We start from the raw sequence: 20835 nt of genomic DNA, 5'->3' as shown, positions 1-20835 counted from the left end.
GAAATTCGGCTTGTCACCAAAAACACTCAAACTTTTACAGATGCACAATCGAGAGCATCCTGCCGGGCTGTATCATCGCCTGCTACGGCAACTTCTCCAACCACAACCGTAAGGCTATCCAGATGGTAGTGAGGTCTGCACAACGCATCACCAGGGGCAAACTACCTGCCCTTCAGGACACCTACACCACCCGATGTCACATGAAGGCCAAAAAGATCACCAGGGAAAACAACCACCCCGAGCCACTGCCTGTTCACCTCGCTATCATCCAGAAGGCGAGGTCAGTACAGGTGCATTAAGCGGGGACCGAGAGACTGAAAACAGTTTCTATCTCAAGGCCAACAGACTGTTAAACAGCCATCACTAACATTGAGTGGCTGCTGCCAACATACTGACTCAACTCCAGCCACTTTAATAATACAAATTGATGTAATAAATGTATTCACTAGCCACCTTAAACAATGCCACTTTATATATTGTGTACATACCCTACATTACTCATCTCATATGTATATACTGTACTCTATACCATCTACTGCATTTTGCCTATGCCGTTTGGCCATCGTTCATTCATATATTTTCGTGTACATATTTGTATTCATTCCTTTACACTTGTGTGTGTAAGGTAGTTGTTGTGAAATTGTTAGGTTAGATTACTTGTCAGATATTACTGCATGGTCGGAACTAGAAGCACAAGCATTTCGCTACACTCGCATTAACATCTGCTAACCATGTGTATGTGACAAATACAATTGGATTTGATTTGAAAGGAAGACCCAGAGTTACCTCTGCTGCAGAGGATAAGTTCATTAGAGTTACCAGCCTCAGAAACTGCAGCCCAAATAAGTTCTTCACAGAGTGCATGAATCAGGCCTTGATGGTCGAATCGATGCAAAGAAACCACTACTAAAGTAGACTAATAATAAGAAGAGTGTCACAACTTCCGCCGAAGTCGGTTCCTCTCCTTGTTCGGGCGGCACTCGGCGGTCGACGTCACCGGTCTTCTTGCCATCACCGATCCACTTTTCATTTTCCATTGGTTTTGTCTTTGTTTCCCACACACGTGGTTTTCATTTCCCTATTACTGGTCATGTATTTAACCCTCTGTTTCCCCCATGTTTTGTGTGTGATTGTTTGTTGTTCAGGTCGGTATGTTTCCGGCTGTTTTTTCCCCGAGTGCTGTGTTCACCCGTGCTTTGTGGCAACCGTTATTGTTCGCACATTGGTATTGTTACTTTGTGCTATTTCTTAAGTAAAGTGCATCGTTCACTCATCTCTGCTCTCCTGCGCCTGACTTCATGCACCAGCTACACTCACCGCCTGACAAAGAGACTTGTTTGGGCCAAGAAACACTAGCAATGGACATTAGTCCAATGGAAGTATGTCCTTTTGTCTGAGGGGTTCCAAATTAAGGTTTTTGGTTCGAACTGCCGTGTCTCTGTGAGATGCAGAGTAGGTGAACAGATAATCTCTGCATGTGTGTTTCCCACCGTGAAGTATGGAGGAGGAGGTGTGATAGTGTGGGGGTGCTTTGCTGGTGACACTGTCAGTGATTCATTTAGAATTAGAGTCACACTTAACCAGCATGGTTACCACAGCTTTTTGCAGCGATACACCATCCCACCTGGTTTGCGCTTAGTGGAGCTGTCATTTGTTTTTCAACAGGACAATGACCCAACACACCTCCAGGCTGTGTAAGGGCTATTTGACCAAGAAGGAGAGTGATGGAGTGCTGCATCAGATGACCTGGCCTCCACAATCACCCAACCTCAACCCATTTGAGATGGTTTGGGATGAGTTGGACTGCAGAGTAAAGGGAAAGCAGCCAACAAGTGCTCAGCATATGTGGGAACTCCTTCAAGACTGTTGGAAAAGCATTCCAGGTGTAGCTGTTTGAGAAATGCCAAGAGTGTGTAAAGCTGTCGTCAAGGCAAATGGTGTCTACTTTGAAGAATCTAAAATGTAAAATATATTTTGATTTGTTTCACGCTTTTTTTGGTTGATACATGATGCCATATGTGTTATTTCATGGTTTTGACATCTTCACTATTATTCTACATTGTTGAAAATAGTAAAAATAAAGAAAAATCCTTGCATGAGTAGGTATGTCCAAGCTTCAGACTGGTACTGTATGTCCACACTATTCTATTGTTTAAATGTTTTTTTTTACCTTTATTTAACTAGGCAAGTCAGTTAAGAACAAATTCTTATTTTCAATGAAGGCCTACTGGGGAATAGTGTGTTAACTGCCTTGTTCAGGGGCAGAAAGACACATTTTTACCTTGTCAGCTTGGGGATTCAATCATGCAACCTTTCGGTTACAAGTCCATGCTCTAACCACTAGTCTACCTGCCGCCCCAGTGCACGCATACACCATTCCAACACAGAAAAGCTACCTTTTAACATACTTCACTAGCATATTTTTTAGAAGGAAAACTATTTCACTTGTATTGTAAGTAGTTATAGTTCCAATGTTTAACCATGTACAGTGTGCAATATGATTCAGTGCAGAAAAGTTATTCAAAGTTTGTCACGATCGCCGTCTTCGTGGAAATGTCCAGACCAAGGTGCAGCGTGGTGAGGGTAAATTTTTCTTTATTATAAATGTAGCCAATAAAACAAGAAACAACAAAAACGAACGTGAAGCTTACTAGGGCTAAACAGGTCACTAACAAAGACAACTAGCCACAAAATACCAAAGGAAAAAAGGCTGCCTAAGTATGATTCCCAATCAGAGACAACGATAGACAGCTGTCCCTGATTGAGAACCATACCCGGCCAAAACATAGAAACACAGAACATAGAGTTTCCCACCCGAGTCACACCCTGACCAACCAAACATGGAGAATAAAAAGATCTCTACAGTCAGGGTGTGACACAGTTATTCACTTTGGAAGTTTTGAGCTGCAGGGGCTTTTGCAAGTGTGGCGACTCCGCAGAGACACTGCAGGGTAATCTTGAGTGGAAGGCGGTATGTGTGGGGTCAGCCTGCCAGATGCATTCAGCTTTAGTCTACACACAAGGGGAACAAGTGTAAACTTAGTCACATTTGACCTTTGAGTACTATGGGATGAATTAAACCATTAACAACTCATGATTTCCCGCGATTACTTAGTCACTCACTTAGAAGCCCAACCAGAAAATAAATCACTCACTACTTCACTCTTTTCTTTCCCTCTTATTCTCTCTCCGTCGCTCAACCTTTGAGGAGTTCTCATTTAGAGCTCTTGGAGTGAGAGGGGAAGTTATGCGGACCTGCACATTTAACTTGAGGAGAGTGGGAGAGACTCAATGTTTCTCTGCACTGTTCTCAAGGGAAACAGTCTATTTATGGCCTTTTGCTGCTGCTTAAAGTGACAGTTTTCTGCCCTGTTATTGTGCCATATTCTACAGCATTGTAGGTGCGCTTTATTCACCTTCCGAAACAAATATTTTGTAACTGACAGGCAACCATCTTTTAGATCTCTCTCAGATCAATTGAAGATGTACTTTAAAGAGGAATATTCTGCCTTCACCCCAGTTCCATCTTTTTAAATGTTAGAAGAAAAGGGTTCCAAAAAAAGGGTTCTTCGGCCGTACCATAGGAGAACCCTTTTTGGTTCCAGGTAGAACCCTTTTTGGTTCGGTCTAAAACTCTCTGTGGAAGGGGTTCTACATGGTTCTACCTGGGGACAGCTGAAGAACCCTTTTAGGTTCTAGATAGAAGAAAAAAAGTGCTAAGTGTTTAAAATTACAACAACTGAGTGCCCATGTTCCACAAGACTGCCATGAGACTTTTGAGACCAGTGGTCTGCTCCACTGTTCAGTCACATCTATGTAATGGAAATGCAGAGTACTGGACACATCATCACAATGGAGTCTCTTTATCTCAGTGCCATCAAAGACTGGCTTTTGTGCTTAATGTGCAAAGCCAACAAAAGATCCTCTCTTCTTCACACACAAGTCCAGCACTGAAAATGTCAAACATGCCATGAGTTGTTTCGTATTCATTGATGTAATAAGGCTTCTTCATAAGACAAAATGTGCCCGCTTGGCTTTGCACAGTTTGCAGCATGACATACGAGGTTGTGGGTGTAAATGTGTGCATTGCTGCATGACACATACTGTATTTATTGTGCCTGTGTGTGCATGTGTGTTACTCGTGTGTGTGTGTGTTTGTGTGTGCGTGCGTGCATGCGTGTGTCCGCAGGAGAACGTGTCCCTGGCAGATATCCTGTCGTTGCGGGACACCTGTCTGGCGGAGCAGGAGGTGTGGGCGGTGTGTGTGGAGTGTGTCCTGGCCTTGCAGAGTATCGCCCCATCGGCCCTCTTCCACACCCTGTGCATCACACCCGACACCCTGGCCTTCAACGCCCATGGCAATGTGTGCTTTATGGAGCAACTCAGTGGTGAGTCAACACAGCCCTCTCTACCTCAGAGAGGATCCAGTCTCCCTGTCCATTTAGGGACATGTTCATTAGGGCACACAAAAACGTTTAAAAAAGTTTTGTAACAAGAAACAAAAAATAGTTATCCTTTTTGCAGTAGTCCAAGTACTCCCTTGCTTCACTTTATTTTCTTCCATTTAGTGCATATTGAACACAACCTAGGTCTATGAGTTATTCAGTGGATTCTATGGTGTTTCGTTTCAGTTACAGTTAATCTGTTAGTCAATGCTGTCTGCTATTGTAAACGACTGAGGCAGCAATCTCTCTACTGATCAATCAGTCTAATCTGATAAACCCTGGCATCCTGAGGTCACAGGTCAATCTGTCCTCCCTATCTGAGGTCAAAGGGTCATGAAGATCAGGGCCCATATTCAGGTCCCCCCTTCTATTTATTATGACTTCAAAGGTCAAACTGATCTTAGATCAGCACTCCCACTCTGAGATGCTTAATGATTAGGGCTTCAGATTCTCCTCTTGAAAAGTTTGTTTACAAACTCATCATATTCTCTTTTGGTCAGCAGTATACGTTTCAAACTAGAAAGTTCCACCTGTTCCCAAAATAATTAAAATGCAACACGGCTGCTTTTGCAAAAGAGGGATGTCTCTTAAAATGTTGAGCTATTGTGTGATTACATCTGTGTGATGTGATTTTGCAGTCGTCTGCAGCTCCTCATCTCATTTGGATGGAAAAGGTTGGTGAAACAGTCACATCCTTCATGTTCAGGATAGTATGCCTCTGTCTCACCGTGTCCCTCAGACATACTGAGAAATCCACTCTGCCAACAGGCTAGCTTCTTCTCTTCTCAGGGAACTGCAATCATCTGTCTTTTACCAAACAAGGTTGCGTCACCGCCTGTCATACTCACCCCTGTTGTCCCTTCCACACAAACATACACAGGCAGGTAGGCAGGCACGTCAACACATACACACATGAATGCATGGTTCCACAGACGTACATGCACACTGGACGCTCACACACATACGCACACACACACATATCAGTTCAGGGATAGCCTCCCGTTTTCTCCCTGGCAACATCAGTAATTGATAAGCATTGATGAGATCAACAGTGTCCGTGTTGCCAAGGGGATTGTTTCCCTGGTAACCAATATTCTGGCGGTCAGCTGGCTATCAGTGCCTTTGACTCACCCTGGATTCACATTAGAATCTATTGCTATTTGCTAATTGAGATAATTTGGTTAAGACACAATACGATGTGCTGTCAGATGTCCTTTGTTGTGCACATGTTGGAATACTAACCAGCACTTATACTACTACTTTTCTCCCCTGCACTGATTAGGTTTAATCGAGCGGTTTTCTGAATACTGATGTGTGTGGGACATCATCACGTGTTCCCTTAGGAATTGAGCATTCGGAGGGACCTTACGTGAGCAATTAATGCTCAGTATGCAGCAGTGTTATTACTCATGGAGCAGTATCCAGTATCCAAATCAAATCAAATTTTATTTGTCACATGCGCCAAATACAACAGGTATTCGTAGACCTTACTGTGAAATGCTTACTTACAAGCCCTTAACCAACAATGCAGTTCAAGACATAGAGTTAAGAAAATATTTGCTAAATAAACTAGTCAATTTTTTTATAGAAAGTAACAGAATAAGATTACTTAACAATAAAAAGGCTATATACAGGGGGTACCGGTACCAAATCAAATTTTATTTGTCACATACACATGGTTATCAGATGTTAATGCGAGTGTAGCGAAATGCTTGTGCTTCTAGTTCCGACAATGCAGTAATAACCAACGAGTAATCTAACCTAACAATTCCACAACTACTACCGTATACACACAAGTGTAAAGGGATAAAGAATATGTACATAAAGATATATGAATGAGTGATGGTACAGAACGGCATAGGCAAGATGCAGTAGATGGTATAGAGTACAGTATAGACATATGAGATGAGTAATGTAGGGTATATAAACATAAAGTGGCATAGTTTAAAGTAGCTAGTGATACATGTATTACATAAAGATGGCAAGATGCAGTAGATGATATAGAGTACAGTATATACATGTACATATGAGATGAGTAATGTAGGGTATGTAAACATTATATTAAGTGGCATTGTTTAAAGTGGCTAGTGATACATTTTTTACATCAATTTCCATCCATTTCCATTATTAAAGTGGCTGGAGTTGAGTCAGTATGTTGGCAGCAGCCACTCAATGTTATTGGTGGCTGTTTAAAAGTCTGATAGCCTTGAGATAGAAGCTGTTTTTCAGTCTCTCGGTCCCTGCTTTGATGCACCTGTACTGACCTCGCCTTCTGGATGTTAGCGTGTGGTTGTTGTCCTTTATGATCTTTATGGCCTTCCTGCGACATCGGGTGGTGAAGGTGTCCTGGAGGGCAGGTAGTTTGACCCCTGTGATACGTTGTGCAGACCTCACTACCCTCTGGAGAGCCTTACTGTTGTGGGCGGAGCAGTTGCCGTACCAGGCGGTGATACAGCCTGACAGGATGCTCTCGATTGTGCATCTGTAGAAGTTTGTGAGTGCTTTTGGTGACAAGCCAAATTTTTTCAGCCTCCTGAGGTTGAAGAGGCGCTACTGCGCCTTCTTCACGATGCTGTCTGTGTGAGTGGACCAATTCGAGTCAATGTGTGAGGGTACAGGTTAATCAGGATCATTTCTACATGTAGGTAGGGTTAAAGTGACTATGCATAGATAATAAACAGTGAATAGCAGCAGTGTTAAAACAAAGGAGGGAGGGTCATTTCAAATATTCCGGGTGGCCATTTGATTAATTGTTAAGAAGTCTTCTGGCTTGGGGGTAGAAAGTGTTAAGGAGCCTTTTGGACCTAGACTTGGCACTCTGGTACCGCTTGCCATGCGGTAGTAGAGAGAACAGTCTATGACTTTGGTGACTGGAGTCTTTGACAATTTTTTGGGCCTTCCTCTGACACCACCTACCGCCCCTGACACCATGACTACCGCCCCGTAGCACTCACTTCCGTCATCATGAAGTGCTTTGAGAGACTAGTCAAGGACCATATCACCTCCACCCTACCTGACACCCTAGACCCACTCCAATTTGCTTACCGCCCAAATAGGTTCACAGACGATGCAATCTCATCCACACTGCACACTGCCCTAACCCATCTGGACAAGAGGAATACCTATGTGAGAATGCTGTTCATCGACTACAGCTCGGCATTCAACACCATAGTACCCTCCAAGCTCGTCATCAATCTCGAGACCCTGGGTCTCGACCCCGCCCTGTGCAACTGCATCCTGGACTTCCTGACCACCTAGGGGCGGCCCATCAGGAAGTCCAGGATGCAGTTGCAGATGGAGGTGTTTAGTCCCAGGGTCCTTCGCTTGAACGCTGAGCTATAGTCAATGAACAGCATTCTCACATACGTAATTGTGCCTTTTGTCCAGGTGGGAAAGGGCAGTGTGGAGTGTGATTGAGACATCTGTGGATCTGTTGGGGTGGTATGCGAATTGGAGTGGGTCTAGGGTTTCTGGAATGATGGTTTTGATGTGAGCCATGACTAGCCTTTCAAAGCACTTCATGGCTACCGATGTGAGTGCTATGGGGCGGGAGTCATTGAGGCAGGTTACCTTTCCCATTCCTGGGCACAGGGACTATGGTGGTCTGCTTGAAATATGTAGGTATTATAGACTGTAAGGGAGAGGTTGAAATGTCAGTGAAGACACTTGCCAGTTGGTCCGTACATGCTCTGAATTCACTGCTGGTGCTCTTATGCATGCTTCAGTGTTGCTTTACTCAAAGTGAGCATAAAAGGCATTTGGTTGTCTGGTAGGCTCGCGTCACTGGGAAGCTCGCGGCTGGGTTCCCCTTTGTAGTCCATAATAGTTTGCAAGCCCTGCCACATCCGACGAGCGTCAGAGCTGGTGTAGTAGGATTCAATCTTAGTCCTGTGTTGACGCTTTGCCTGTTTGATGGTTTGTCTGAGGGCATAGCGGGATTTCTTATAAGCTTCCGGATTAGTGTCCCGCTCCTTGATAGCTATAGCCTTTAGCTCGGTGCAGATGTTGCCTGTAATCCATGGCTTCTGGTTGGGATATGTACTCACGGTCACTGTGGGGACGACGTTGTCCATTCACTTATTGATGAAGCCGGTGACTTGAGGTGGTATACTCCTCAAAACCATTGGATGAATCACTGAACATATTCCAGTCTGTGCTAGCAACACAGTCCTGTAGCGTAGCATCCACGTCATCTGACCATTTCCGTATTGAGTGAGTCACTGGTATTTCCTGCTTTAGTTTTTGCTATTAAGCAGGAATTATGGTCAGATTTGGTAGAAAATGTCATTACACAATGTCAATACACAATGTCATACATTTTAATATTAGCTCTCTCCAGTCCCGTCTGAGAGAATATGAGAGCATTAATGTGGGTTGTTTTTTGCAATCATATTGTTAGCAGTTTCATGACTGTCCTGATCAGGTCAGGTTACAGGAGACCACAACCCTATAGATTATCTTTCAACCCCAACAGAGGAGGAGAGATCGAGGGGTCTGAAGATGTGGGGGTTTTATGACCCCTCACGCCCCTGGTAAATCTCAGGCCACAGACAAATTCCTTTGTCCTGTTACTATGGAGAACCAGCCTCAGAACATTAAACATTAAATAAAGGGACTTTGGAACAATGGTTTCCGTCAGCCAAGGTCTAAATAGTAAACGAACCCAGAATGCAACACAAGTTTGAAGACAAAGAAATCCTTTTCTACCCAAGCTATGGATGAGTAGCTGTGTCTAAGCGAGTGAATTCAAGCCGGACTCCCTTAGCATCCAATCCCAGCGAATTGTGGTATCTAAAAGGTTTCATTCCTACGCTGTGAGCTCTGAGCTACAGAGCTGTCTGTCCTCAGAAGACCCCTTCCATAGCAAGGGTGAGGGAACAGACTCCTAGGCCAAAAGGACACTGACATCGGGAGGACGATCAGAGAGGTGCGCAGGAGAAGTGCAGGGACAAGACATAACATGACACGTATTTCTCTTGTATACTTTCTTTTTTCTCTCTCTCTTTGAAATCCCCATTTTGGGTAAAACGCGCCATAGTATGTTGTAATAAGTTCTAATCAATAGCCTATAATGTGTTTTGTCTATATGTATCTTTTATTATCAGTTTTGTTTTTTAGTAAATAAATATTCAACTAAGATTGGTGTGGTACGAACTCATTGGTGAGACCCGGGTCCGTGCAGATTCACGGGCTATATGATGTTCAGAATGAGAATGGTTTAGTTAACTGGTTAATTAGCAGCTGTTGTAAAATCGATATTCTGATATTCTTTGAGTTAATTTGGGAAATAGAAACTCAATACTAAAACTAGTTTTCCCATGGTGCCCCAGGTTAATGAGTTAATAATTGCTTAATTCAGAAACTTTTAATCATTTGACGGGCAACAGTCGTCACATTTAATTAATTTAACTAACGTCACGACAGCAGGGAGTACATTCCTTCACTCATTGAATTCACTGTAGTCTCCTTTCTACAATATGTATGTGTGATTTGGCCTTACCTTGTAGCTGTTGATGCACCTGCAATAGAGTAAAGTGCTATTTTCAGATTGAGTGAATTTCAATTGCCATTGTTCAATAAAACATTTTCTATAACCAAATAATTAACAGCACTTTATACAGCTATTTCCCTCTTTTCTTATGGATTGCTCGTTTTAGTACAATTTAGTACAAAGTAGTACAATCCACTCATATTTCCATTTCTTTCCTTCCTTCCTTCCTCACTCACCATCTCCCTTTCACATCCTTTTCCCCTCTTTCTTTCTCTCCACAATTCCATCCTGACCTCTCCTCTCTTCTCTTCCCTCTGTCTTTGTCTCTACCCAGTAGTGTTCACTTCACCTTGGCCGTTCGTTCTTACCCTCTGTAGTGTCTCTGGTTTGCCCACCACCTGGGTTGGGAGCACTTCAGTCATAGCTCCAGTAGTCAGAGATGGCACTGTGACGATTGGCCTATGTCCTCCATCACATAGTCTAAAGTCTTGCCTGGTCATGTACTGTATACACACGTGTTAGAAATCAAGCTATTATGAGAAGTCCATTTATTGTAAAAATGTGGCGGTAGTCATGTAATCCGATGTCTTGATTGTTGATCACCTGTGAAAGGAAAGGAACAAGTTTAGAGTTGGTGGTCGAACTCAGACAGATGGTTTGGAGCTAAAATCTTTTGCTGTTTCGTCTCCAGTGAATATAGCCTAATTCTTTCTGTTCATACAATTGATGAGAAAACGCTACTACTACATTGTGATAATGTGTAACAATTCAAATGTGAAGGTAGAAGTGTACATTATTACCTTGTATTACTTGTTTAATACAGTGCGTTATCTGGCCGTTACCTGGTCAGAGTTTCCACCTTCAAACGGTGGTTGCGTTCAAGAGTGCATAGTTTATTCAGGAGTATGGGTAATGCAGAAGTTGCTAATTCCCGGCGGGAAGGTCATCTTTGAAGCCCTATGTTATATTTATGCATTAAGCATGGTTTAGCACTTTGATCCGAGTTCGATCTGAACATGTCTCTGTATTTCACTCCTTATGAATGCTAGTTTTCATGATGTGAAATGACATCTTGTTCTCATTGGTCAGAGGCATGATGGGTAGTCCTATTTAAACCCTGTCTTTTCATTGTTTGAGAGAAAGAGGGAGGGTAAGGTTGGCATGCTGCCGTTGACAGGCGTTATTGAGCCTGGGTTTTCTTTAATATACTGATTCAGTTCAGTTTGGCTTTGATCAACCACCAGTTTGTTATTTTTGTTTGTAAATAGAGTGGCAAGAAAAAGTATGTGAACCCTTTGGAATGACCTAGATTTCTGCATAAATTGGTCATACAATTTGATCTGATCTTCATCTAAGTCTCAACAATAGACAAAAATTGTGCTTAAACTAATAACACACAAATTATTGTATTTTTATTGTCTATATTGAATACATAATTGAAACATTCACAGTGTAGGTTGGAAAAAGTATGTGAACCCCAAGGCTAATGACTTCTCCAAAAGCTAATTGGAGTCAGGAGTCCGCTAAACTGGAGTCCAATCAATGAGCCGAGATTGGAGATGTTGGTTAGAGCTGCCTTGCCCTATAAAAAACACTCACCAAATTTGAGTTTGCTATTCACAATAATCATTGCCTGATGAGAACCATGCCTCCAACAAAAGAGATCTCAGAAGACCTAAGATTAAGAATTGTTGACTTGCATAAAGCTGGAAAGGGTTACAAAAGTATCTCTAAATACCTTGATGTTCATCAGTCCACAGTAAGACAAATTGCCTGTAAATGGAGAACAGTTCAGCACTGTTGCTACTCTCCATAGGGGTGGCCATCCTGCAAAGATGACTGCAAGAGCACAGTGCAGAATGCTCAATGAGGTTAAGAAGAATCCTAGAGTGTCAGCTAAAGACTTACAGAAATCTCTGGAACATACTAACATCTCTGTTGACGAGCCTACTATAGGTAAAAACACTAAACAAGAATGGGAAGACACCACGGAAGATGCCACCACTCTCCAAAAAAACATTGCTGCACATCTGAAGTTTGCAAAAGTGCACCTGAATGTTCCACTGGGCTGCTGGCAAAATATTCTGTGGACAGATGAAACTACAGCTGAGTTGTTTGGAATTGAACACACAACACTATCTGTGGAGAAAAAAAGGCACAGCACATCAACATCAAAACCTCATCCCAACTGTAAAGTATGGCGGAGAGAGAATCGTGGTTTGGGGCTGCTTTGCTTCCTCAGGGCCTGAACAGCTTGCTATCATAAACGGAAAAATGAATTCCCAAGTTTTTCAAGACATTTTGCAGGAGAATGTAAAGCTATCTGTCTGCACATTGAAGCTGAACTGAAACAGTTTTGTAAGGAGGAATGGTCCAAAATTCCTCCTGACCATTGTGCCGGTCTGATCCGCAACTACAGAAAACGTTGAGGTTGAGATTATTGCTGCCAAAGGAGGGTCAACCAGTTATTAAATCCAAGGGTTCGCATACTTTTTTCTACCCTGCACTGTGAATGTTTACACGGTGTGTTCAATAAAGACATGAACATTTGGAATTGTTTGTGTGTTATTAGTGTAAACAGACTGTGTTTGCCTATTGTTGTGACGTAGATGAAGATCATATCAAATTTTATGACCAATTTATGCAGAAATCCAGGTATTTCCAAAGGGTTCACATACTTTTTCTTGCCACTGTACTTGTACAGTCTCGTCGGCTATGCTAAGTCTAATCCTCACTTTGCTAATAAAAAGTCTCACTCTGGGCATAAAGAACCAGATCTGCATTGTTGCCTCCTCACTGTTAAAATTCAACCGCATGGTCAACTTCACAAGCCCCAAATCTAGACCTGACCTACTAAACAGTCTCTAGCTGTGGGAAGAGGCATTATCCCTACTTTCAACCCAGCACAAACAATGGCCTACTTAAGACTGAAAAGGCTCCGCATCGTGACACCAAGGCTTTGATCAGGAGTTAGCTGCAGTCTCATTAGTCTGGGTTTGTCTCTGAGCTATTGAATAATATAAACTCAGCAATAAAAGATCATTCGTAAAAATCCATATAACTTCACAGATCTTCATTGTAAAGGGTTTAAACACTGCTTCCCATGCTTGTTCAATGAACCATAAACAATTAATGAACATGCACCTGTGGAACGGCCGTTAAGACACTAACAGCTTACTGACGGTAGGCAATTAAGGTTACAGTTATGAAAACTTAGGACACTAAAGAAGCTTTTCTACTGACTCTGGAAAAACACCAAAGAAAGATGCCCAGGGTTCCTGCTCATCTGCGTGAACGTGCCTTAGGCATGCTACAAGGAGGCATGAGGACTGCAGATGTGGCCAGGGCAATAAATTGCAATGTCCGTACTGTGAGACGCCTAAGACAGCGCTACAGGGAGACCGGATGGACAGCTGATCGTCCTCGCAGTGGCAGACCACATGTATCAACACCTGCACAGGATCGGTACATCCAAACATCACACCTGCGGGACAGGTGCAGGATGGCAACAACAACTGCCCGAGTTACACCAGGAACCCACAATCACTCCATCAGTGCGCAGAATGTTCACAATAGGCTGTGAGAGGCTGGACTGAGGGCTTGTAGGCCTGTTGTAAGGCAGGTCCTCACCACACATCACCGGCAACAACGTCGCTTATTGGCACAAACCCACCGTTGCTGGACCAGACAGGACTGGCAAAAAGTGCTCTTCACTGGCGAGTCACAGTTTTGTCTCTCCAGGGGTGATGGTCGGATTTGCGTTTATCGTCGAAGGAATGAGCGTTACACCGAGGCCTGTACTCTGGAGTGGGATCAACTTGGAGGTGGAGGGTCCATCATGGTCTGGGGTGTTGTGTCACAGCATCATCAGACTGAGCTTGTTGTCATTGCAGGCAATCTCAACGCTGTGCGTTACAGGGAAAACATCCTCCACCCTCATGTGGTACCCTTCCTGCAGGCTCATCCTGGCATGACCCTCCAGCATGACAATGCCACCAGCCATACTTCTCATTCTGTGCATGATTTCCTGCAAGACAGGAATGTCAGTATTCTGCCATTGCCGGCGAAGAGCCCGGATCTCAATCCCACCTGTTGGATCTGAGAGTGAGGACTAGGGCCATTTTCCCCCAGAAATTCCACCCAGAACTTGCAGGTGCCTTGGTGGAAGAGTGGGGTAACATCTCATAGCAAGAATGGACAAATCTGGTGCAGTCCATGAGGAGGAGATGGACTGCAGTACTTAATGCAGCTGGTGGCCTCACCAGATACTGACTGTTACTGTTACTTTTGATTTTGACCCCCCCTTGGTTCAGGGACACATTATTCCATTTCTGTTAGTCACATGTCTGTGGAACTTGTTAAGTTTATGTCTCAGTTGTTGAATCTTGTTATATTCATACAAATATTTACACGTGTTAAGATTGCTGACAATAAACGGAGTTGACGGTGAGAGGACCTTTCTTTTTTTGCTGAGTTTACAAACATTAGGAACACCTTTCCTAATATTGAGTTGTTTCCAAACAGTTTGACAGGGATGCTGGCCCATGTTGACTCCAATGCTTCCCACAGTTGTGTCATGTTGGCTGGATGTCCTTTGGGTGGTGGACCATTCTTGATACACGCAGGAAACTGTTGAGCGTGAAAAACCCTATGTCATGGAAAGAGCAGGTGTTCTTAATGTGTTGTGGCTTAGCACATGGTTTTATAACAGGCAACGTATTGTCAATTAAGACTGATACAAACACCACATGTAATAACACATTTATTACAATTTTTAATGAGCTGTTTTCTTGTGTGCTAATTCTGCTGGACTGAATTATGTCGATGACTGGTTACAAGTGGTTTCGTTGGCTTAGCACCTTCATCATATTTTCTGGGGGCATTATATGAGGCCTACCTCATATAATAAAATGTTTATTACACACTCGGCGGGTAGCCTAGTGGTTAGAGCATTGTGCCAGTAACTGAAAGGTTGCTCGATCGAAATCGGAGCTGACAAGGTAAAAATCTGTCCTTCGGCCCCTGAACAAGACAGTTAACCCACTGTTCCCCAGGAGGCCATCATTGTAAATACAAAATTGTTCTTAATTGGCTTGCCTAATTAAATAAAAAAAATGTAGACATACTTTTGAATGCTTGTCTTGCAGATGATCCTGAGGGCTCGTTTATACCTCCAGAGTTTGACAAGACTGGCAGTACCTTTGAGGTAAGTGGATTATTTCACTACGAATGGCTCCTTCGCAGTCTGTATTGCCTCTCACTGTAGCAGATGCTCAAAACAAACACGGGAGAAATCAAAGAAATCTATATCCTCTCTGTGTTTAGCAGCAAATACAGAAGATAACAATATGTCTCACTAAGAAAAGGATTTCACTCTCTTTTAGGATCGCTCTCATTCTGTCTCATTAACTCGTTACATTTACTTTTACATTTGCGTCATTTAGCAGACGCTCTTATCCGGAGCGTCTTACAGTTAGTGTGTTCATCTTAAGATAGCTAGGTGGGACAACCACATATCGCAGTCATAGCAAGTACATTGTTTCCCTCAATAAAGTACTGTAGCTATAAGCAAAGTCAGTGCTAATAAGGGGGGGGGGGGGGGATAATTAATCATCTCTTCTCGCTCTCGTCTCGCGTTCACTTATTTTAATTCAGATCTCCCTCAATCTTCTCTGTAATTCTCTGTAATTTCTCCCTCTGCGTTGTCACTCGTTGTAACCATGTAGCCCTATAAATTGATTTCCTGCCTAGTCTACATTTATCAGCTGATCAATTGCAGGTTTAATGTGTGTGTCATTGAGTACGAAATAAACCATTGTGTGTCTATGTTTGTCTAATTTATCTGCTCTTCCAATGTATGTGCTCCAAGTGGGATCAGCTGAGGCATTAGAAATGTCATTAATTATAGTAATTCTATTTCTATCGCTGGGACCTGCTTGCACACACAACATGAAGTAAACATGTCCTTACCGCAGCTGGTGGATTTAACATGTTGGCTCTGTTTATGTGAGACAGACATTTTGACTTAGAGAGGCTTCAGCTAGCTATTTTTGTTATGTGTCACACTTTGAGATCTGGATCTTCTGCCTTTCCCATATCCACATAAGTACGGGTCGCATTCCTTTTAATTGTTTGGAATCTTGTATCTTGTCTGAGATTTGGCCTACAAAACACCTAGTTCAGATTCATTCAGGAGCCAATAAGTAAGCCATAATTGCAACAAAGAGCTCCATTCCCCCAAGTAAAGCACAAGAAAAGGGAACTCTCACGGCACACAAAGAGACAGGCTCTGGTGAAATTTCCCATTTACGCGCTGTAATTTCATCTCCACTGACTCCTGGTGTTGCAGCCTTTCATCCAATGAGATGAGATCCAAGGCAATATAGAGGGATGATTATGTGTTTGTTCGTTAAGGCCCCAGAATACATTGCCTGCCAGACATGATTGATCTGAGGGTGGTCAAAATGAGGGAGCAACTTGGCCCTGGTCTTGGCCTGGCCTGCCGCAGCTTTATTTACTTCTTAATGGCCCGATGAATTACTTCCTCAACCAACAGCATGCCAACTAGGCTCGGTTTCCAGTAAGACCCCACAGAGTTGCCCAAAGGACTTGTGCTACCTATACTAATAATGTGAGGTTACACTGATCACGGGATACAGTAGTGCTTTCTGGCTGTTTGTTACACATATTTTATGTTCTAAATCCCATATGGTTGAAGGCAAACATGTCTAAGCAGTGTCGAGTCGTTATATTTTATGATAAACAATTGCATGTGTCTGGTTCTAGGGGTCAGTTTAAGGTCAATGACTCTCTGTGTCTCCTCCAGGGACACATGTACTCTCTAGGTTCCACCCTCTCTGCTGCGCTGGACTTTGTCATTGAGCCAGAACTGGAGGCAGCGCTGGGGGAGGAGATTCAGAGACTGCTGGAGCAGATGCAGGAGAAGGGGCCAGAGGACAGGCCACACCCCCAGGTAAGGTCACCATCATGGATGACCTTTAATGGAGTGCTGTCTTTACACTCTTATTATACAAATTATTACAGGTAATACGGTGTAAGAAATATCCGAATGGATTTTCTCTCAAGTAGTAATGATAGCACTATCAATAGTAGTAGTAGTATGAATAGTAACAGGCCTACTATAGACCCTTTGGCAAACAGATACAAGAGACATGACAAACTGATATGCAACTGTAATACTGTAGATGTGCACAGATAGTGAACATGAGCAGCACCGTGTGGAAGAGCAATGACAGTGCAATGCAGATAGGGAAAACCATAAAGAAAGGATGATGTCACAGTCATGCATGAAACCAGAATGCTACACAGGGGATTAAACTTTAACATTAAGTGTATACCAGTTACAGGATGTATTTTCTTTTGGGAAACAAATTAAACTGTTTCAACACTGAGTCCTCAACATTGAAGCATCAACGATGAAATGAAATGTAATAAAGACAAGTTGCGTCATAGAATACGTATGTTTGTGTTAGCTAATAAAGCTACAATATTATATGTATCTCACCCTCAGGACATCCTATCCCTTGCAGAGGAAAAGCTAGAACATACCTCTTCCACAGTCCTGTGTCGGAAACTCTCTTCTATAGGAAGAAGAGTCCTGTCAATCGAATCCGTTGCAACATTTCAAGGTTTGCCTTTAGGCATGAGATATCTTTGTGTATTTCTATTTAAAAATCCATTACTACTATTGTAGTCTGCTGTGGCCATAACCATACTAACTGTGTATCCATCCACCATCCACAGATGGGTGGGATGGCTCTTGGGAGGCTCGATGGCAGCAGCCCCAACCCAACTGGCAGCTCCATAAGAGCATCAGCTCTGAGGACAGTAGCTTCAAAGACCAGTGCATTGTCTCAGACACCACGGCTGAGAATCCAGACCCAAACGATCCCAATAGAACTCTCCGACATGACGTATGTGGGTCCTGGGACTCCACCCTGTGGGCTGATGGTATGGGGGATGTGGAAGAGGATGGATGTGTCATAGAGGAGGACATGTTTGGTTCGCAGTTGGATAGCAGATCTCAGAACAGTTCCCCTGTACGAAGGAGGGCTCAGGAGAGGGCTGGGAGGGTGAGGGGGGTTCTGAATCGTTCCTGCTCTGTCCCAGACTCCAATAATCCCCCCACACACCCTCCAACGCCCCACGAGGATATCAGTGTCAATGTATCGGACCTCACGGAGATAGGAGCTGAGGAATGCATGGGGCACGGGTCTATTTGGAGCAAGAGAGGGGATAGAGAGACAGCCCATTATGAGTGCAGTGACTCCAAGCAATGGGGCTCAGTGAGAGACAATGAGATGTCAGAAGGGGACAGACATTCTCACATGCCCATATGTGGTGATAAAACAGATTCAGACGGTCAAAGTGGAACACGTGATGATCCCACTTTGGCCCGCCCAGCTCAAGACCCAGAAGTGTCGGTTGACTCTGCCTGCAACATGACTTTAAACTCAAACCTTTACACTCCAAATAATCACATGACTAAAAGCATGCTGTGCCTCAATGAAGAATCACAAGATGAGGTGAGTTCAATTCTAAATTACACTAAATTATTTAATTGATCTGCTTTGAGCATCTACAGTGGTCACGGCTGTTGAATGAACTGGACCAAGGCGCAGGGTGGTGAGCTTACATTTTCTTCTTTATTTGAAAAGACGCCAAACAAAACAATAAACATTACAAAACAAACCGTGAAGCTAAAGGCTATGTGCCATAAAGAAAGTCAACTTCCCAATAAGACAGGTGGGAAAGGGCTACCTAAGTATGGTTCTCAATCAGAGACAACGATAGACAGCTGTCCATGATTGAGAACCCTACCCGGCAAAGTACTGAGTAAAGAGTGTGAATACTTATGTAAATGTGGTATTTTTTTTTTTTTTTAATAATACATTTGCAGAAATTTCTAAAAACCTACTATTGCTTTGCCGTTATGGGGTATTGTATGTAGATTGATGAGGGATATTTTAGAATAGGCTGTAAGGTAACAAAATGTGGAAAAAGTAAAGGGGCCTGAATACATTCCGAATACACTGTACATCGTTTTAAATGCCTTAGTTTCAGAAAATGCCTTGTTTCAACTCTTCAGGCTGATTTTACCAGCCCAGAGTGAGCCTATTTCTGGACTAAAAACAACTTTCAGTGGTGATTCTCCATTGAGCATGCTTTTTAGCCCAGGAATAGGCTTCATCTGGGTCAAGGAAACCGGCACTTATCTTTTTACTGTAGTGTGCCCTTTGGGATGGAGGGAGATGTTAACAGTGTTTGTGATTGATTGTGACATAGTGGATCTCTCTGAGGGATCTACTCACACGGAGTGGGCAGAGATGGTCTGTTAATGAGCTATGGGCCCTGTGTCATACCTGCCTCTCCACACTGCAGACGTACATAGACTACCCAGGTTAGTGACACATCTGTCTATCAGCCACTGATACTCTGCTCTGTGTAAACCAATTACATTATTTACTAAGCAGTAAGCATCCAATCCATCACCTTCTCTGGTCTCTGTAAACCACTTTTCTGTTGATGAATTTATTATGAGAAACGTCAAAATGGCAGTGGCAATAAATCATTCAAAACTTTGTTCAGTTTGACATACATTTTACAAATGTATTAACCTCTAAGGCCTACTGTTCTTTCTTCTTCATTTTCTTTATTTCCTCTCTGAAAGCATACTTATGCTTGGACACAGTGTATGTGGGTTGTGAGGGAGAAGTTCTCTTCTTGAAACCTAAAAACACAGGTATGGCTCTTTTTGCTTATCCACAGTAGTCAGCAATTGTCTCTGTCTGGAATGATAAAGTTACTTCAGCACTTTCCATATATTCTTTGTCTCTGTTCTTTTACAACTGTTTTGAGTTAAAATATTCAAAAGTGCTCTTGCGCAAAGTGTCTGAGGAAATATTCATTTTAAATGTTATTTCATTCAATAATTAAACATTAATGTTATTGTAGGATCCTGTGATGCATTTTATCTGGCGCCTGAATTCCAGGAGCATGGAATTGTAACTGAAAAGGTTTGCCTCAACTTCTGACTTTAAAAAAAATAAATGTTTTTTTTCCATCAAGTAGATAATATATATATATAATATATATAGATGTTTCTCAATACTGATTAAGTGGGTTTCATCTGTCTGTATGTTCAGGCCTGTGTCTATGGGGTGGCTGCCATCCTATGGGCTACTGCCAAGTTCAATCTGTCAGCCAACCAAAAACTGGCTATGCCCAGGAAGTTGAAGAGGCTGCTGCTGGAGATGGCCAAGAAGACGCCCTTCGAGAGGCCTTCCATTGTCATAGCTAAAAAGGTATTGATAGTTTCAGCTGTCAACCACTCTATTGAAAGCACATCTATCTATTCTTCTTTTGATCAATGTGTTAGTAACACTATTTACGTATGTAACATCTTTGCATTTTAATGGACAGCAATCCTGACAAAATATTGTACTGTTCACCTTTTAATTTGTAAAAGTGATTGTACTGAAACTACTAATAATTCAATTATCTCACATTGAAATGAAAGTATTTGTAGGAAAGCAGTGGCAATTGTTACTGAGTGGACTATCCTGGTGAATGAAATAAAGTGAATGAATGAACAAATTAGCAAAATGGCTTTACTGTAGTGTGTTGTGATTTTAAATGCACTTTAAATCAAGTTTGATGAACAAAGGAATGAATAAATAAGCAAATGAGTGAATGAATGAAGTAGCTTATGTGCTGAGGAAACAGATGTTCATGTGTTTCATTATGTTTCTGCTGTTACAGAGCTGTTGTGATTATCTATCATGCCAAGGAAAGAACGCTGAGACAGTGTGGATGAAGCTGATCAACAGAGTCCACCCGGTACCGCTCCATTGTACTACCCCAGATAGCACACAAAGT

At 42.7% G+C, this 20835-nt stretch overlaps 1 protein-coding gene across 1 annotated transcript in view; it reads left to right on the top strand.

Moving 5' to 3' along the window:
* Nucleotides 1-20835, top strand: part of LOC124038144 (kinase non-catalytic C-lobe domain-containing protein 1) — an 82728-nt gene that overhangs the window by 2414 nt on the left and 59479 nt on the right. Inside the window, exons 2-11 of the mRNA XM_046353647.1 lie at nt 4190-4388; nt 15084-15142; nt 16763-16909; nt 17468-17585; nt 17701-18482; nt 19243-19357; nt 19628-19699; nt 19912-19973; nt 20103-20261; nt 20719-20796. Of these exons, the coding sequence (XP_046209603.1) occupies nt 4190-4388; nt 15084-15142; nt 16763-16909; nt 17468-17585; nt 17701-18482; nt 19243-19357; nt 19628-19699; nt 19912-19973; nt 20103-20261; nt 20719-20796 (1791 nt within the window). The remainder of the gene's footprint in view (nt 1-4189; nt 4389-15083; nt 15143-16762; nt 16910-17467; nt 17586-17700; nt 18483-19242; nt 19358-19627; nt 19700-19911; nt 19974-20102; nt 20262-20718; nt 20797-20835) is intronic.

This window comes from Oncorhynchus gorbuscha, linkage group LG06 (assembly GCF_021184085.1).
Source record: "Oncorhynchus gorbuscha isolate QuinsamMale2020 ecotype Even-year linkage group LG06, OgorEven_v1.0, whole genome shotgun sequence".
NCBI classification, from domain to species: domain Eukaryota; kingdom Metazoa; phylum Chordata; class Actinopteri; order Salmoniformes; family Salmonidae; genus Oncorhynchus; species Oncorhynchus gorbuscha.
This window is presented reverse-complemented; position numbering and strand designations above follow the sequence as displayed.